General features: G+C 37.0%; 2 protein-coding genes across 2 annotated transcripts; both read right to left on the reverse strand.

Moving 5' to 3' along the window:
- Positions 1-5,420: 5,420 nt before the first annotated feature.
- On the reverse strand, positions 5,421-6,101 carry LOC150101642 (lactosylceramide 4-alpha-galactosyltransferase-like). Its single transcript, XM_090399871.1, has one exon. The coding sequence runs from the start codon at positions 6,099-6,101 to the stop codon at positions 5,421-5,423; it is 681 nt and encodes a 226-aa protein (XP_090255997.1).
- Positions 6,102-18,603: 12,502 nt separating this feature from the next.
- On the reverse strand, positions 18,604-19,224 carry LOC150101643 (lactosylceramide 4-alpha-galactosyltransferase-like). The gene has a single exon (XM_090399872.1). It carries the CDS (start codon positions 19,222-19,224, stop codon positions 18,604-18,606), a length of 621 nt encoding a protein of 206 aa, XP_090255998.1.
- Between the last annotated feature and the right edge of the window lie 340 nt (positions 19,225-19,564).

Below are 19,564 nucleotides of genomic sequence, written 5' to 3' on the forward strand. Positions count from 1 at the left end.
TTTCTGATGTATCGAGTTGGTTACAATCTGCATCAGAATATTTTGATATTTTAACAAATTTATTAAGAGCCACAGTTTGTTTCTTAAAATATGCTTCTTTCGCAGCATGTCGCTTACGATTTTGTGTTAATTTTTGATTCCATTTCTATTTTATACCCACAAGAAATTATTACACAACACGACACAGAGATGAAATATAAGTCCGCACTGGGCTGCAGTTAGTAGCCTACTTAGATGCGTACCGTATGACTGGTTAACTAGCAACAAATGTTTTGTACGAAAATTCGTTTCTGCACATAAAAACTATTCACCATTTCACTTTAGATAGACTGCAGTATACACAACATTCTGCAGGCAAGCATTTAGTCTGCTCTCCCTGCAAAATTGTAAAGAGGCGGCAATATACAATTTTTCTTAATTTTTATTCGGTGTATCCGGCCTTATTTATTTTAATATTGATCATTATAAGAATTTTTTGTTTTTATGATAAATTTTTTTTTTTAAATGAACTTATGAAAGGTGCCCCGGCGGCGGCGCCCGCATGCACCAGATGCCTGCATGCCCGCTTCCGCCGGCACGGCACGATAAGCACACACACACACAACCCACCTACTCCACAAGTGCCTGACAATTTTGCAACTCTTACCCGCAGCTGCAAACACACGCAAAACCAAAACTATCCTCTAAGTACAGGTAGTGCCTATAAATAACGAATAATATTAATAATATTTAATAAAATATACAGAATAGAATAGAATATTACTCTATTTAAAAATAGGAAGTTTTCAGATGACTTAGAAGTTAAATCGACATAAAAAATCATTGAGTTCTTTTTAAGTAATTTTTTATTCTTAGAACAGAACATTTTCTGAGATTTCTTCTTCGGGTATAACCATAAAATGCAGATCTAACTGCAGGTGCATTTATTATTGAAATGAAGCTATTATACGATATATTCCAAATGCGTAAATTCTACGCCGGATATATTTACACAGAGAGAGAGAGAGAGAGAGAGAGAGAAAGAGAGAGAGAGAGAGAGATCGTTTTTTTCGAAAAATGTGTGACATTAGTAGGTTTGCATTGCAATTGCTGTTTCACTGCTAAGCATGTTAAGACGCAATCAATTAATATGCCAAAATTTGTTGTTTATTAGAATAGTTTTTAATGTTCATTCGCCGAAGTAACATAACATCCAACTCTAATAATTAAAGCACGAATGAGATCATCTTGCGCGTATAGAGCAGCCGTCTCTTGAGTGATCACTTCAATTGTAGTTGTCAAAGTCACATCATGTGACATGATTGCTAATCCTGCACGTGTTGCTCTTAAAGCTTTTAGAATAGAATTGTTATTATACATTTTTTTCTTTTTAAATATTTGTACTGCGGCTGTGCTGTTTGAAAAATAAAAAGCTCAGTAATTGTTTATACCAGTTGTTATTGCAAAGTCGGATGTGATCAAACAACGCATTATTATTCCTTCATCTAGAAATGTTTTCTCAATGTATCGAAAAAAATAAAATAAACCAATAAGGCTCTCGTAGGTAGGATATGTGAATTTGCATTCCTGTGCACTGAATGTTAGTGTTGCGTTTATCATCACATCACACGTATGTTATAGTTCGCCCACCGATTAGAGATCCTTCGACACTTCTGCGCATGTCAGAAAAAGGAGAATCCATTCCGATAATAGGGTAATCAGTCCGTATTATAGGATTGTTTATTATTACAGGTCGGAAAATTAAAGTTAACTATGTTGCTTGTATAACAGTTGGAAAATGTTACCTATAAAGCACGTGATTTCGCAGGTTGTCGATCAATTCGTACGTCCTTCATTTCTTTCTCCCCTTCAGCATGAATCATTCTTGGCAAGACGCCTACAAATGATAGCGAACTATACTGTCACTTACAAAAGAGAGAAGAGATAGGCGCTGCATATTTATGGATAAATACTTGCCATTCAATTTATTATAAAAAATAATGCAAGGGAATGGACAAATCTACTATCAGAATATAATTACTTAGATAATTTTAAATTTTAAGTAAATTTACTTATAAATTTCATCGATATAAATACGAAGTATTATTTCGTTTATTATTTAAATTTGGATTTTTAATTGAGAACTATGATTGAACCTTCATCTCCTTAATTCCATGATGATTGTCTCGATATATAGGCGATAGAACACTTTAAGCAATTGGCCATTCATGTCTATCTTATGTTTTTTTTTTTGTTTTTTCATATTAAGGTGAAAGATGTAGTAATAATACTTTCAGGGGGTTCCTGAAAAATATCTTTTTCAATTTGTGTGTGTGTGTGTGTGGGTGGGTGGGGGTGCAACAAAATCAGTTATGTAAACATCGAATACTAGCTGTAGGTGTATTTATCATTCATCTGAAGCAAATATATGAAATATGTTTCAAACACGTCTATTTTAAGCCAGAATCAGATAAATACATATGCATCACCCGTGGCACTTCCTTTTCCGCAATAGATTGGAATTTTCACAATACTGAATGATTAAAGTTAGATTCTTCAATACATGAAACTGAATTGGTCAGGATGATCAAAATGAGAGTACCCCTGTGTTAAAGTCTTGTGGAGCGCCATCCAGTGATTCAAATAGTGCTAAACGTAGCAGGAATATATTGCACAACGCACGGAAGCGACATCCGAAGAGAAACAAGTAGTTATAAAATTCACCACAAGGGTACGTTGTAAACACCAGACGCATGAATTTGCAAATCATTCAACTTGGCAGGTGCGGGAGGGTTTATAAAGATGAACAGCGGATTTCTTCCCTTCATTTTAGATGTTAATACCGTCCACAGTGATTGTTGTTATTCATTTGGTGAGAATCAAATTAATAACAACAACCTGCTCAACCTAGTGCAAGCGAACCCTCCCCTGCAAGAGACATGCATCTTGAAGATGGGAAATAACTGACATGTCGTCCATTACCGGAAATATCAAAGGCGGCGAAACGTAAGAAGGAATCGGCTCCTAAGAAGGAAAACAAAAGGAAATCTAGGACAAGAAAACCGACAGACACATCGGAATCCGAAATGGAGCTCGACATCCATCCCCTACTTCAAGAGAAGACAACATCACCGATCAAAAGATACACGAGGTCGCAGTTCAATACTTATACGCATAAGACCTCGGAAGATAAGTTAATAAGCTTCAAGACAAAGAACAGCAGACACGAATTCGAAGCTCTAGCGAACTTGTGTTCCAAACGTGAAACAAGCCTGCAGGGGACCGGATATTCCACCTCCCTCCTACGTATCGAATCACTGCTTCGACTTGTTAAAGATCTAACAATAGAAGACTTAGACCGGGTATAAACAACCAATACGCCACCAGTGTTTCGCATCACCTCGCTCCACATCAGAGGCCTCCGATCACCAATCAAACATGAGGCGGTGTGGAAACTGATGCTAGCCTACAACATCAGACTATTGTTCCTGCAAGAGTCCCAACTTTATCACTACAGCGACATGCAGGAACTTAGTCAAAAGTACCCAGCGACATCTTACTGTAACTTCGCCGCTACACCATTCAGTGCCGGAGTCAGGGTACTTATGCTAACCCCACTCTCCTTCCTAGGAACCTTTCATAACATCCAAAGTGATGCAGAAGGAAGAATTCTTGCCATAGACTGGAAGTACCGGGGCTGTACCACCCGGTTTCTTAACATCTATGCCCCGGCTAACACACCTCTAAGACCAGCTTTCTTCCAGATTCTTAACAACTATCTCTACGGCGACTATCACGTCACCATAATGGGTGACTTGAACTGTGTGGCAAACCTGGTCTTAAACTAAGTAGGAGGGAACCAAACATCAGGATCCTCCGGCTACAGACACTTGGAAGTCCACCTTAGAAATGCACAGCTCACCGATGTTTGCCGACATCTTGATCCCCACATCCGTCACTAGACATGGTTTGGCCAGGGTGTTGGTACTCGGCTAGACCGTTTTTAACTATCGCCATTGCTCCTTTCTATAGTCGAGACGATAAGGCATGTCATCATCAGCAACAATCACCTTCAAAACTGGAAATTGGTCCGGGCCCAGGAAATTACCATCAGACTTCCCGTCCCTTTTCTCAGCCCAGCTTCACCATCCCTGCTCCACCTGGACACATGCTACCTTGGATTGGAGCACTTGGGCGCAGTTCAAAACCACCATCAAGAATAAAATATTAGAATGGGGCCAAGAACGTGCCTCCCTCCACAGATCTCGTCCCCGAAACCTTTACAAAGACATGAGCTGGTTACTAACCAGCCAACGCTAAGGAATACCATATGACAACATCATTCGGGAAATTACCACCGAAAAGCAAAGGCATGCGGAGGAAAGAAACTTTAAGATCAGAATACATTTGCGCTCGGAAGACATGCCATCGGCCACCTTTTACAACAAGTGCTTTACGACGTTCAGAGAGGAGAGAACCATCCTGTCTCTCACAGAACGCAGCAACATTCTGAACACCACTTCTGACATCCTGCATGGCTTCCAGAGGCAATAGAGTGAACTACAGTCAGACAAAAGTGCCTCTCCGGCTACTCATCTTGGAACATCCCTACATCTCCCTGTGCATATCCAAACAAGATTGGAATCTCCCTTCACGGTGGCCGAAATAACACAGCCTTCTAGCAATGCTGAACCAAGAAAGCGCCTGGTCCAGACGGACTCGGGAGCAGAGTTCTATAGTGAGGCAAGAGACTTCATCCTCCAAGCTCTATTGGTATTTTATAACACTTTCCTTAGCATCGGAAACGTGCCAGGCGAGTTCGTGGAGTGCCATACGGTGTCATCAACAGCATCCAAGTGTAAGGCATCCCAGGGCGATCGATCGAATTTAATCTGTACCTCATTAGAGATCTGCTCCGTCTGGCGTCTATCAAGAAACATCCGATGACATTGCTTTCAATCAACCTCAACCAAGGGTTTGGCACGTCCGACACTCGTATCTGTTTTATATCCTTAAAGAAGTCGGCTTCAGCCAGCAGTGGTCTCCTTTTGTAATCTCGTAAGATTGTGGAGGATTCCGACTTTGCAGGAAGTGTAGTTTGTGAAGCAATAGTTTGCCTCTTAGCACATAAAATAGCTTCATTACAGCTGTTTGTTGGCATATCTGTTTGATCAATATTAGAATATTGTATTACGTAGTATATTGGGTGTGTCATTAGTTTGTAGTAATGTATGGCGAAAACGTCTAGTGGTGCGATACTACTGGGATTTTTATTTGGGATAAGTTTACATCTCCTATTTGTGTTCATGTAAGGATAATTATTAACTGGCATTGATGATAGTTGTTGTTGTCATGTTGTGTACATTAAAATATACATCACACTAAACCATTTGACTTTTATGAGAGAATAAGGTTTACAATTTAAAGCAACATTGAAGAATCTAAATCACTCCAATGCTCCTGGTGTGCTCATACGTAAGTGGGCAGTTCTCTCTAGATTCGATTTCATATGCACAATTTTCTTCAATTCGTAACACAGATTCTTCGCTTAGTTTATTGAAAACGTGAATACAATAACTTTCTCTAAATTTAGCTACAGCGTTTTGGGCATTTGATTGATCGAAATATTTTTTCCATTCCGTAGACGGAAAAGGAAAGGCCATACTCGGATTAAAAACTGTATTGTTACAATTAATATTCGAAGGATCGTTTGTCACTGCACAATTGGACTCGAACACTCTCTGTAAAAGTTGGGGTCCGTTATGGGCCCATAAATCACCTCTGTATGTGTTGGCGTATTCAACAAGACGCTGAAACAAAAATGGGTGAAGTTTGTCAAAGACGAGAATCGCACTTCCCACGTTTTCATTAAATTCCTTAAATAATGCATTCCGAAATCTTTCAAAGGATCGTAACACCAACATATCAAAATCAAGGTAAATTCCTCCATATTTCCACACAACAGTGAATCTCAACGCATCACTGAGATGAGAAATTTTGTGGGGACTGTTTTTCCAGTCTGATTTCCACAACCAATCTTTCAGTGGAGTATCTTCCAGCATTTCGTCTACATCCAGCTGTCTGAAGTTTGTATTAGGATACGCTCTGACCAGATCGGACATGAGGGAAGTATATTGGATATCTGAACTCTTCAGGAACACGGTGACGCTCAAGATGAGATTGTGTTTAGCTGCAGACTCAACTGCGCATGCCTGACGTCCTTTCAGCAATGATCTACCCGAAGTCTCCAAGAATTAAATTCTTATTAATTAAAATAGGAAAAGCATTATTATTTTTTTTTTATTTTTTTATAGCCGGGACAGGAGAGGTGAGTGCAATACTCAGGTTAGAACTAAAGCGAAATACCCGGAAGCAAAAATATTGCTATACAAAGTCATATATATAAATTTTCATCTTTGCCAAGCAAATCGATTCCAATTTCAAATAACTGAAGAACGGTTTATAAGAATTGAATAACATATACTGAATATGAAATGAAAGGCGAAAATAATGTTAATCGTAACCCTGTGAAGTATTTGTTTAAAATACTGCATCCATGCAGCCCATACGTTACTGCAAAGTTAATTGTGAAATATCATTTGGTTCCCTCGTTTTTGTGCTGTATGGTCTTCAGTCATCACAAGATCGGATGCTTCGAGAGGGGCGTGGGGAAATAATTACACAAAATCTATTCTTATTTTTCATTACTCTTTTATAGTTACATTTGTTGTTAAAAACGGGTATTTTATCACTGATTAATTCCTACTGTTCTTAAATACGTTTATAAAACATAACATTGGTTCCTTATTTAAAAATATTTAATTCGCAGCTGAAATAAGAAGTCCAACACAACATAAAACGCTCCGCGTTAATCGTTATTATATCAATGCAATCTTGACTTTTTAAAGATACGAAAATAATTCTGGATGGTTTTATAAAATGTTTAAATTCAATTTTGATTCTTATTTATTAAATTTTATCTGTTTTATTTACCAAGACAAAAGAGAAATCTTACTTACATCCCACTGCAGTTTTCTAATAATTATAAACAAAGACAGTCCAACTACAACCATCACCACCAGAAGCGACATCTAGATTGGCTTCATTTTGTTCTCTTAAATGCTGAAATAAAACTATCTAAAAGTCTACATACCATTTCTGCATATTTATACATAAATATTATGTTTGTATTTCAATTTATAATCATTCAGTTGATAAAAAAATACGAACCAAATAAGTGGACCAATCGACTAGTATTATAATAATAATTATAGTTTTAATAATTATTATATTACTTCGTATATTAAAAGCAACGTTTTAGAGATTGCAAATAGACTTTATTAGTACTACTAAAATTTTATTTCTCATAAAATCCCATCCGTAAATAAACATAAACTTAATCAGTTTTAATATTTAGTCACGACATTTACTTCATATGCAGAGATGAGAAAATCTTGGAAACGGCTATCTCATATTTACACCAAATCGGAAAAACTTTCTAGTAAATCTGTCTAACCAATCCCTCATACGAAAACCTTTGAAGCTGTCTAATCTGAAGAAGATCCAGAAAATGCTACTATTTTACATTCTTCACATTTACCTTAAGAGTAATATATAGTACAGTATTAGTCGGACTATATATCAGCATATATATAATAACAGTATTTCACGTGCTATCTTGACCTATTTCTGTAATGTTACTGAGTACTTAAACAACTGTACTTGAGGAATTTAGCACTTAATTTAAAAAAAGTAGATGGAGAGCATTGAATTAGTATTCTAAAATATTCACACATAATTTGCCATTCATATTAATTATTTAATTAATTTTATATAAATTTCTTTTTTTTTTTCGTATTACGGTGACTAGGAAAATTCAAACGTTTTCAGGTATTTCCTAAAAGATAAATGTTTCAACAATTTCTTTAAAACGTTTTTTATGTATATATAGTAGCTGAGATATTATACTTATAAATAGAATTAATAATCGTTAAAAGAAATTAATATTGCAATAGCCGTAAGCAATTAACCGAAATTCTTGTGTAATGAGAGAATTCACACAGTCATTGCTACAGTGCCAGATTTGAGATCACAAGAGAGTTAGGCGGGAAAAAAATCATCATCATCATCATGTATATCAAGGATTTAGGCGTTGGATGGCCGGGTTGGTCTTAAAAGTCATCGTTGAATCTTTTAACGTCCTGTTTTCTTTTTCTTAATGGTGTATACTTTAAGGCTTGTTTTGGTAATCATTCTATTTTCATTCTTTTAACGTGTTCCATCCATTCATGTTTATATTTTTTAACTTTTTCTATTACTGATTCTAGGTTTAATTCTTTCATAATTTCTTCGTTTCTTTTGTGATCAAATAGAGTATATTTGACAGTTTTTCTCATAAACTTCATTTCTACTGTTGTTAATCTTTGTTTGTCTTTTTGTTTTATTGTCCAGATTTCGTTTCCATACATTAAGAATGGTAGGGCTAATGTATTGTATACTTTTAGTCTGGTTTGTTTTTGAACTAGGTTTGGTTTAAATATAGAGTTAATTACTCCTGTTATTTTTAAATAGTTTGCAATTTTTATGTTTATATCTTTTTCAGTTTCATCCTAATCCAGTGGCTTCCTCTCGTCGAGAGGGTTGCAGCTAATTACTAGGGAGATAGTGTCGAAAGATTGTTTCATTTGCCTTCCTTGACGTAAGTATTTATGACTGTAACCTGTGTTGACGGAAGCGGTTTGCCTGCTTGTGAGATGAAACTGATGGAAAAAACTGATGGAAAAAACCCTGCTGTAAACGCCCAAGACCGGGGCGTGGACAACAGGGTTTTTTCCATCTTCTTTACTGAAATAAAGAAGCAAAAGGCTTCAGATCGGAGATCTAAAATTTCATAAGCAAAGTGGATATTAGATTCAGCTTTAATCAAAGCCGAATGTAGAAACTATGAGAGTTTCGGAAACTAAGTTGACCAGAGTGCTTACTGGAATATACTCCCCGACATTCACGAGTTGATTTAGTGTGGACAACTTTGAAGACATAGGCGCCCCATGAAGCGTCTCTATATTCGCATTTTTATTCCTCCATTAGTTCTCACTAAGACAACTCGTGAATGTCGGAAAGAGTATTCGCGTAAGCTCTTTTGTCAACTTACCTTACGAAAGTTCCTAAATTCGGCTTTGAAATCATACCGCATCTAATATCCACTTGCTTACAAACAAATAATATCAATAAATCACACTTTTAATTTAATTATCTATAAAAATATTACTGACCTGTATTCATAAAGAACGTCACCAATTGATTGTAGACAGAATTCTGAGTGTGTTAAAATATCGCCCTCTCTTTCGAAGTGTGTATCGTATTCAGAACGAGGGTATTTACTCCCTCCGCGAGTGCCGGTAATGATCTAACACAGTTTGCTGTCGCATATTCAGAAGTTACCACAGAATTTGTTTCCTCTGTGTACATATTAATTGTACACTACACGTACATCTCACTATGACCCTGAGTAAGTACAAGTAGTTCTCTCTGTTTTAAAATCTAAAATACAGAAAGGGATGTCATGCCCTGCCTTGTCAGCAAATTTATTGTATGCTGGTGTATAAAGCAGACAGAACCTACAGGTTCTCTGAAGATAAAAATATTGTAAATGGCATGTGAAAGAAGGAGGATGCTGTATTAGTAGCCTGTCTATTTATACCACTGGAAAAGCCTGCAGCATTCACGATCAAAAGATGACCCCTCAGTCAAGAAACATTCAGTAAATGTCGGTATGCTAAACCCCCCTACCCGCTCCACGAGACTATGTGACACTAATAATTCTCGTCAGTGTAAAACTGTTCAAAGATCTACATGTCAGTCGTAGAATGTGCGTAGACAGCTATGCAGCCTTGGTTATTATTATAGAAGAACGGTAGTAACAATGACAAGTTACACTGGTTTGGGGATCATCGCGACAGGTCTATGGAGCATTAGAAGTCGCTGATGTTGTACGATGAATCACACTACGGTTTTTTACATCGGTGGAATGGTAGTGAGGGTAAATGATGGCTGGGGAATATCTTATCCCTATGAGGCCTGATGAGAAAATGTCGGATGGATATGCAACACTTCTGGATAAATAGTGCTTCTTATTTAGTGGCAATTTTACAGAACTGACTCATATGTCCTTCAACATACCGATGCACCTTAACATAAGAAAAGGGCTATTACGATATGGTTTTAGGAAAGAGATGGCAAAAAATTATCAAATTCCACAGAATTTGGATCTTTTTCGCTCGATAGAATAGTTTTGAGAGAAAGAAGAACGAATTCTTCTGATCTGGTCACGTGGTTGCATTGGAGAAAATAATCCAAACTATATCGACATATTCTCAGTATTTTGACATAAATAATACAATATTATTCGCGAAATATTGAATGAGTTAACATGTTATAAATCATTACTTCAAACAAAAATACAGTAGGGAGCAAAAAAAACTATAACGATGTAAGCTAAGGAGTGAAGGGGTTTATTAACAAAGCAAGATATGTTTACACTTGATGATATGCATATCCACAACTATCGGTGGTCGAATAAAGCACGTAATCTACCATCGAATTAATGACAGTAGATTGTGTGCTCGAAATGGCACCGTATTTTTCAAGACAGGTTTCTTCGCGCATGCGAAGATTCTTCGCCATCTTGGAGAGCAAAGGTTTGGCCATCTGCTGGACATATCGTGTAATTTCATCCCTTAGTTCATCAAGGTTTGAAGGTGGGTCATGATGGAATACATATTCCTTTAACATACCCCACAAAGGAAGTCATCAAGTGATGTGAGATCAGGAGACCTTTAAGGGTACGGGCATTTTTTGCACTTCGTGTGCCCTTTGCATTACGGCAGAACACTCCCCGTACGTCGAAACCTCTCGATTTAGTGAATGACACCATTGCTTAAGGAACACTTACGGAAGCGACAAACAAACTGCCCTCAACGATGCCGCAGTCGTTGTCCATTTGCTCTTCCAACTGAACGAAAATAATGCTCAGCAATAAACATCTTTTCTTCCAACCTCATCATCATTGCAACAGCTAATTATAATGGCATTGACTCTGCACGAGCTCTTCTATTAATGTGAATGCAGTCGAACAGCATTTCTCATAGTGTGTGTGGGTGGGGTTCTCGTAGTTCAATACTTTTTTTTTGCGCCATAACTTAGTTAACTGTTTCTTTGATTTGGTTGAACCATTATGGATATTGCATAGAACGTGTAAACACACACACACACACACACACACACACACACACACACACACACACACACACACACACACACACACACACACACACACACACACACACACACACACACACACACACACACACAACCTACTCCATCATGCCTGACAATTTTGCAATTGTTTCCTGTAGGCTCAAACACACACAAATTCAAAACTATGCTGACTGATTAGAAACAGTGGCTATAAATAACTAATTTTATTATCTTTGAAAACAGGAAGCTTTCAGATGACTTGAAACTTAAATCGACATTAAAAGATTATTCAAGTTCTTTTTATTTCTGTTTTTTTCTTAACATTTTTTTGTCTAATTTATTCTTCGGTATGTAACTATTAAATGTTAACTGTACTTATTATTCAAATAAAGCTAACATAAGATATCTGACAAATACGGATATTCTCTGTCGGATATATACAGAGAGAGAGAAGGAGGGGGGGGGGAGAAAGATAGATCGGTTTTCATAGCAAAACATGTGACAATACTAATTTAGCATTGTAATCGCTGTTTCACCTCTAACAACGTTACGGTGCAATCATTTAATACGCCATAATTAGTTGATTATGAGAATAGTTTTTAATGTTATTTCGCTTAAAGTACCGTAAAATCCATGTCTAATAATTAAATCGAGAATGAGATGATCTTGAGCCAATAGAACAGCCGTATCTCGAGTGAACAGTTAAATTGTAGTCGTCAAAGTCACGTGGTGTGACATCATTGCTAATCTTGACTGTTTTGCTGTTAATGTTTTCAAAATAGATCTTTTATGCATTTTAAATAATTGTACTGCAGTTGCGCTATTTCTAAAGCAACCATTACTAATTGCTTATTACAAATTTTATTGCAAACTTGGATGTCATCAAATAATGAATTATTATTCATTCATATAGAAGCGTTTCTCACTGCATAAAAAAAAAAGACTCTCGTGTACCAAATGTGAGCTTGCATTCCTGAGAACTGAATGCTAGTGTTTCATCTATCATCACATCACACGGATGTTACTGTCACCTACAAAAGAGAGTAGTAAGATCAGATAAAAGAGTTTGCTCATAACATGTGAGCATGTGCTGGACGAGTGCTTCAGAATTCATAATACAGGTGCAAAAGAACTGAATTAGATTCGAAGCAAAGAAGGTTCACACTTTTCAGATGCTACTTATTCCACTGATCAAGTTGATTAATTGCACTATGGTTTGACCGTAGGTTTTTTCTGAAATTTAGTTAAATATAGTCTTATTTCCAATATTTAAGATATATTGCAACATATATATATATATATATTATGCTTATAAGGTATGTAGGGTGTTTAGGATAGATCAGATTTTGATTACCAACTTAGGAGCCCCAATTGTACCGTTACCGTGGTACAAGCCAAAAGGTTTTGTTTGAACATCACAAAGAACATAAACAGCAGACACAGGGGTCAAGGTGCTCGATATTGTGACCACCAAATCCACACGATTCCTAAGTTGGTAATCAAAATCTGATCTGATCTCTAATTTCTCGCGCACGCTTTCAAAAATGCAGTCGTGGTTTGGATCTCGCTAGTTGCAGCCAGTATACATGCAACAAATCTTCTAGCGATGTCACATTTAATTTTAATTCACGATGTTCGTGTTGTCTCGAGACACCTTTTTGTGTTCTGGGACAATGTGCCACTGAACGTGCAGGCTTTGCCACTGGTCCACCTCTGCCAAATCACTCATCAAACGTAGTGTCGGATGTCAGGTGAAGGGTGTGATGACACACCCTCCTAATGATACTACATGTGGCGCGTAATATGCAACAACGGATTTTCCAACAACTCTGGCAATGTCTCCTGCAGTTACATCAAGTATTTGTGGCCGTTCAGGCTAGGTGGAAGAATATACGGTACGACATACTGTGAGTGTTGTCCCTGGACCAAATGTGAATGTTGGGGAAATTTTACTTACCTTCCCTAGAAAATAAAGTTCCATCCTGGGAATTGAGGCTCTCCTTCACGAAGTTGACTGAACTACTTACACAATCCAACCGGTGGTGCAAAATAGGTTAGTTTGCTGCTCGAACTTAATTCCAGAAGGTATGGAGACGATCGGCATTCAGAGTTCACGAAGTGCTGGGATTAGGGATACTTCATGCGACAGTACTTACAGAAGTGTTCTCTTCAATCTGACGAAGCACTTCTCCTCCGAAGTCAGATTTGGCAATTCTTGCAGCTCCATCATCACACCTTTTGGAATTAACCGAGCCGGTTTACTGCAACCACTGATTTCCAAACAGGACGTACAATCGAGTTGAACGATGTGGGAATCGCTGTGCGCAAATCCAAGTCATAGGTCGGCATTCGTGTAATTTAACACCGTCCATGAATATGATGTGCTGTAATGCGACACTACGTTGTCTACGCAAGGGAGAGGACTTTTCTGGTTTCAAAATGACCTGAACCTGAGATGTCATTAAAACTATTGATTGTGGCAGATTCTATTGAAACGTGTCAATTTGCTGATCAACAGTTTGTTGTGGTTGAACTGACGATAAAATTACGTACACATTCTTTCCCTAGTCACCTCAAACCACCCCTGATGTTAATGGCCTGATCCATACCAGTGGCTGAACTCATGCGAACACAGACCCAGAAAAGTTTCAACTTTTTATCTTTGCAACCTTGTGTTTGGAGATATGAGTTGCTAATGAAAACCTATTCTACAATGAGCTACCCTCTAATATATCTCTCTGTCATAACTAGGGTGGTTATAATGGCTATTCTGAAACACCCTGATGATGACTGAGAAAGAGAGCATAAAGACTTCATGGAAGTGGAAGCACCGATGAGAAAAATATCTAGTTGGCCGAGAACAAGCAAAATTTAAGTGGTTTTCTGGGATAAAATTGATGCCTAATGATATCAAAAACTGCAGTGTGCATAATAATAATTGATTTATCATTAGAATAATTAAATGTAAATATGACTGGAAGATGATCAAACTAGTCAAATCAAGAGATCTGGCAGATTTAATACGAAGGTGAGTGGAAACTAGTGACTAATGATCAGTAATGAACTTTCCAGTGCATCTTTGGTGCGATTACTTGTTTCGTTTAAGTATAATAACAACAGCAGTGATCTCAGCATTAACATTTGAATTGAAGGTTTGTTGAAGCGGCAACAGACGTGTAACTCGAGATGCCTTAAAAATAAGTATCGACACAAGAATTTTATAATCTCTGAGTATTAGATATTTATTGCTTCTATTCATACACCCTTATTACTCTTCAGATTAACCGATTACTCGTCCGAAGAAATATAAGTGGATGAACATAATCACTAAATCAAATATTTACTTTCGTGTTTGTGTTTAAGAAAAACTTGATCAGTCTTTGGAAAATATGAAGATGACTCAAAATTAACAACAACGCTACGTTTACAAACACAACCCTACTGATATGATGGGTGAAGCATACCCTTTTAATATTCCCTTTTTTCTGTGGAAAAATTAATAATATGGTTACGAGTAGTTTCTGAGCTTTAAGCTCTCACTTCGGGGACTCCGAGATTAAGTGTAATCAGTGGATCTTCGAATAGCTGTAGATCATTTTTGCTTGTAGTGATCCTGACTGTTGTAATTCGTTGTAGATTGTTTCATCAGTTGATTTAAACGCATAGTAGCATTTGAGAAGTAATTTACTGCCGATGAATGGAGTAAAGAAGAGATGCATTGGATGTTGGTTTCGCATTGAATTACTTCATTTCTGATGAATCATGTAGAATCTAGTATCATACGTAAACATTTGTTGTTTTTTTTTACTCTTTGGACTCTTAGGATGTTACATTTGGACGTGTGGCTCCAAGCTGTCAAGGAATAAGTAATTATAGACCGTATTACCATCTGGAAGAGTAATAGTTTAATCCTTGCATTTAGTCTGATGAGTCGGTTAATCTTGGAATAAAGTTGATCAATTACTTTGGATACTTTCGTGCAAATGAGTTTTATGTGGAGAGTGATTCGTATTCCTTTGGCCAATTGTATCCCTTGGCATTTGGTTTATGTTTTCCATGGGATTTTAGTATTGATGACCTGAGTACCTCCTTTGGGGGATGTAGCCATCTGATGAATAGTTTGGCTCTGTACGTTTTCTGGGTGTACCTGAATCTGCCAATTAAGAACCATTTTTCAAAGGCGGAGGTATTATACCATCTGTCTAAAATCAAACCAAACGTTTCGAAAATAGAAGAAGCTAATACCGCCACTTGTTGTGTCTTTATGTTGTCGAAAGCAGCAACCTTCATTAGTGTTGTGTCAACTGTTTATGACATTTGTTTCATTAGAAGCCGAGTTACAGTGCCAAGAGTGACAGTGTGTTTTGACGAACGGTCGGACGTCACGATATTTGTGCCGGACGCGATAATTTCTCGCTATCAATCGCTTCAAACTTCGAGATAAAACTCACAATTGATCGTTTGGCTAGCATGAACGAATTCCTTGTGGATTATGCCCTTGGAGTCGTAGAAACAAATCAGCATTGTGTTTACTTTTGACTTCTCCAAGCGACGTTTTTCGGAAACCCCTTTTCTGGTTGTCTCCACTCAGTAATCCAGCGCTTTGTTTCGGGCTCATACTTAAAATACCACGTTTCGTCATCAGTAACGATTGTATCAAGGAAGGTTGAGTCCTTACGAGCAGTTTTAATGAGATCCATGCAGTGTTCAATTCGATACAATTTTTGGTAGTCGGTCAACTTGTGGGGACCAAATTACGAAGGCCAAATTCTCGGTCAAAATGTTGTGCAAAGTTGGTTTCCCAATTCATCTTTAATCAATTTCACAGACGATTTTGGGTTTTCTTTCATGAAATCACACACAGTTTTTGGATGTTAACTTCGCTCAGTCCAGTTTTGGACGGCCCGGATTTTAGTCGTCCTCAAGCGTCTCACGACCACTTTGAAATCGCTTAAACCACTCATAAACTTTAGTACGGGATGCGCATTCATTATGGTATGCTTTATGAAGCATTTGATGGGTTTTGGAAAACCTTTACCAAGTTTAACACAAAAGTCAATCGCAGCTCTCTGTTTGAAACTCATTTTCCGACCGCCATTCGTCTAAACACACTGTCACTCTTTGCACTATAATACGCCTTTTAAAGAAACAAATATCATAAGTAGTTGGCGCAGCATTAATTAAGGTTGCCGCTTTTAATAACTAAAAGATACAACAGGCGGATCCACTTGTTTCTTCTATTTTCGAAACGATCGATTTCTTTTTGGACAAAAGGTGTATATTGGAGTCTTTGACTTGCCGCACAATGACGGAGATATTTTGTTAGTAAAATTGCGATGGTCTTTTGAGGCTTTTGTGGGACATCTGCCATGTAGATTGTCAGGAAAAGTGGAACCAATTAGGATCCTTGTGGAACTCCAGCTGTATTGTGCGCTGGATAGCATTAACCTTGACCTGCAGTTTTTCTAACACCGAGATATGATTTAATTAATCGTATCATGGTTGTTGGGAAATTTGCATAAATAAGCTTATACAGAAAACTTTAATGTTAGATTTTTCTAAAGCCTTTGCCATGTGCAGTAATACAGCACTTGTGTGTAGTTTTTAGTTGTATCCTTTACTAATATAATTGACGAGACTAGAATTTGCTGTCGTTAAGTCCAAAACTGATTTGTTCGTTTGGTATCATCCTGAATTTATCTGTTGGTCCTTTGGTCCTTACAATCAAGATAGTTTATTTTTTTCTGCAATTTTCCCAATTTTCCCTGAATTAGATAGTAAACTGATCGGGCGGTCATTTTGAAGAAACTGTGGATATTTCACGAACTTATGTATCGGAATAATATCTTAAGTTTTCCATAGTGGAGAAAAGAAGGTTAAACTGAAGATAAGCAATAAAGATAATAAATAATTATCTTCAGTTCTGCAGTTCTCACTCATCTGCGCCTGTCATTCATGATTAGTTCTACAAGCATTCTCGAAGCTTAAATTTAGCTTATATGAAGATATTTGATGGTTTATTGCTTTTAAGACCGTTCAAAAGTAAATTTGGCATGCTTTGACTGCTTATATACCTATAGTTTAGCACGCACGAAAAACACACACACACACAAAAAAAAAAACTTTCATTGAAAGGATGACGATGTTCATTGCACTTGCAATCGCGTGATGTAATGTGATACGCTGTGTTGTTGCACTAAACGCCACTGTTTGGTCGATTTCTGTTGAATGTATTAACAGAATTAATCAGGAACAGTCTCTTTTGGTTGTAATATTCTAGCAACGCAGTTTTAGTTCTACATAAAACGGAAGGTTTGTATTATTGAATGACAGCTTATTTATCATATTCGAAAAGTACCAACTCCTATGGATTTGCATAATAACTTGTACTTTTCTGTTCTTTAGTTCACTGACTGCCTTTTTATGTGACCTATGTTGAAACTAGTTATTCTGCGGTTAGCGCCGAAGTAGAAATTTAATATTGCTGCGTAGTGTTCTGTGGTTGCATTTCCAATAGAGACTGCACCATCGTAAATTTTCTTTGTTATTATTTATTTTTTAAGGGAGAAGTCGTAAAATATTTTAGAGATTCGCGCGTACTTTATTGTTCCGTTTGAAGAACATTGCACTGCATTATTTGATTCACGACTAGTGAAGGAGCAATAATGAATAGTTGTTTATTCGTTTTATTTTCCTTGTTTCATTTCAAACATTTTCTTTATTATTTTGAGAATAACAGAACGGATAATATTTTCGTTTATTGTATTTCATTTTCTTATCGGTCCGTCTGATTTAAATACGTAGTTGAATTATTTTTTTGGTCTTGTTAAATATTATATCCTGTGCGAATTTAATGTTATTATACAGGATATTTTCAGATTTGGAAGAACAGCTGCATGTATGTCATCAGGCATCCGATCTTCTTTATGTTTTCTGCGGGTACTAATTCTTTGTTGACAATTTTTCACATCATTTTGTGATCCCGTAACTCTGCAGAGGATTCCGACTTTGCATGAAGTGCAGTTTTCGGAATCAATAGTTTGTTTCTAAGCACATTAAACAGCTTCTATATAGCTGTTTGTTGGCATATCTGTTTGATCAATATTAGAATATTGTATTACGTAGTATACTGGGTGTGTCATTATCTTGTGGTAATGTATGGAGAAAACGCCTAGTGTTGCGATACTACTGAGATTTATATTTGGGGTAAGTTTATATCTCCTATTAGTGTTCATCAAAGGATATGTATTAACTGGCAATGATGATAATTGTAGTTGTAATGTTCTGTACATTAACATATACATCACACTAAATCATTTTACTTTTATGAGAGAATGTCGTTACAATTAAAAACAGACATTCAAGAATCTAAATCACTCCGATGCTCCTGGCATACTCATTCGTAAGTGGACAGTTTTCTCTTGATGCGATTTCGTATGCACACTTTTCTGCAATTCTCACCACAGATTCTTCGCTAAATTTATTAAAAAAGTGAATACAATAACTTTCTCTAAATTTAGCTACAGCGTTTTTTGCATTTGATGGATCGAAATATTTTTTCCATTCCGTAGACGGAAAAGCAAAGGCCACACTTTGATTAAAAACTGCAATGTTACAATTATTATTCGAAGGATCTTTTGTCACTGCACAATTGGACTTTAACACTCTCTGTAAAAGGTGGGGTCCGTTATGGTCCCATAAATCACCTCTGTATGTGTTGGCGTACTCAACAAGACACTGAAACAAAAATCGGTGAAGTTTGTCAAAGATGAGAATGGCACTTCCCACGTCTTCGTTAAATTCCTTAAATAATGCATTCCGAAATCTTTCTAAGGATCGTAACACCAACATAACTAAATCAAGGTAAATTCCTCCATACTTCCACACGATAGTGGATCTTAAGGCATCACTGAGATGAGAAACTTTGTATGGATTGTTTTTCCAGTCGGATTTCCACAACCATTCTTTAAGTGGAGAATCTTCCAGCATTTCGTCTACATCATTCTGTCTAAAGTTTGTATTAGGCTCTGATTAGATCCTATATGAGAGGGGTATAATGCATTCCGAAGTCTTTCTAAGGATCGTAACACCAACGTATCTAAATCAAGGTAAATTCCTCCATAATTTCACATGACAGCCAATCTCAACGCGTCACTGAGATCGTGAACTTTATATGGGCTGCTTTACCAGTCTGATTTCCATAACGATTCTTTAAGTGGAGAATATTCCATCATTTCGTCGCATCCAGCTGTCTGAAATTCGTATTAGGATACGCTCTGAATAGATGCAACATGAGGAAGGTATATTGGATATCTGAACTCATCACGAA

Source organism: Typopeltis vanoorti, chromosome 11, assembly GCF_054136105.1.
Source record: "Typopeltis vanoorti isolate ZY-2024b chromosome 11, IOZ_Tvanoo_1.0, whole genome shotgun sequence".
Classification (NCBI taxonomy): Eukaryota; Metazoa; Arthropoda; class Arachnida; order Uropygi; family Thelyphonidae; genus Typopeltis; species Typopeltis vanoorti.

Bases quoted from the DNA above. Each gene is read 5' to 3' on its own strand.
- LOC150101643 (XM_090399872.1), bottom strand. From the start codon at position 19,224: ATGCTGGAAGATTCTCCACTTAAAGAATGGTTGTGGAAATCCGACTGG.
- LOC150101642 (XM_090399871.1), bottom strand. From the start codon at position 6,101: ATGTCCGATCTGGTCAGAGCGTATCCTAATACAAACTTCAGACAGCTG.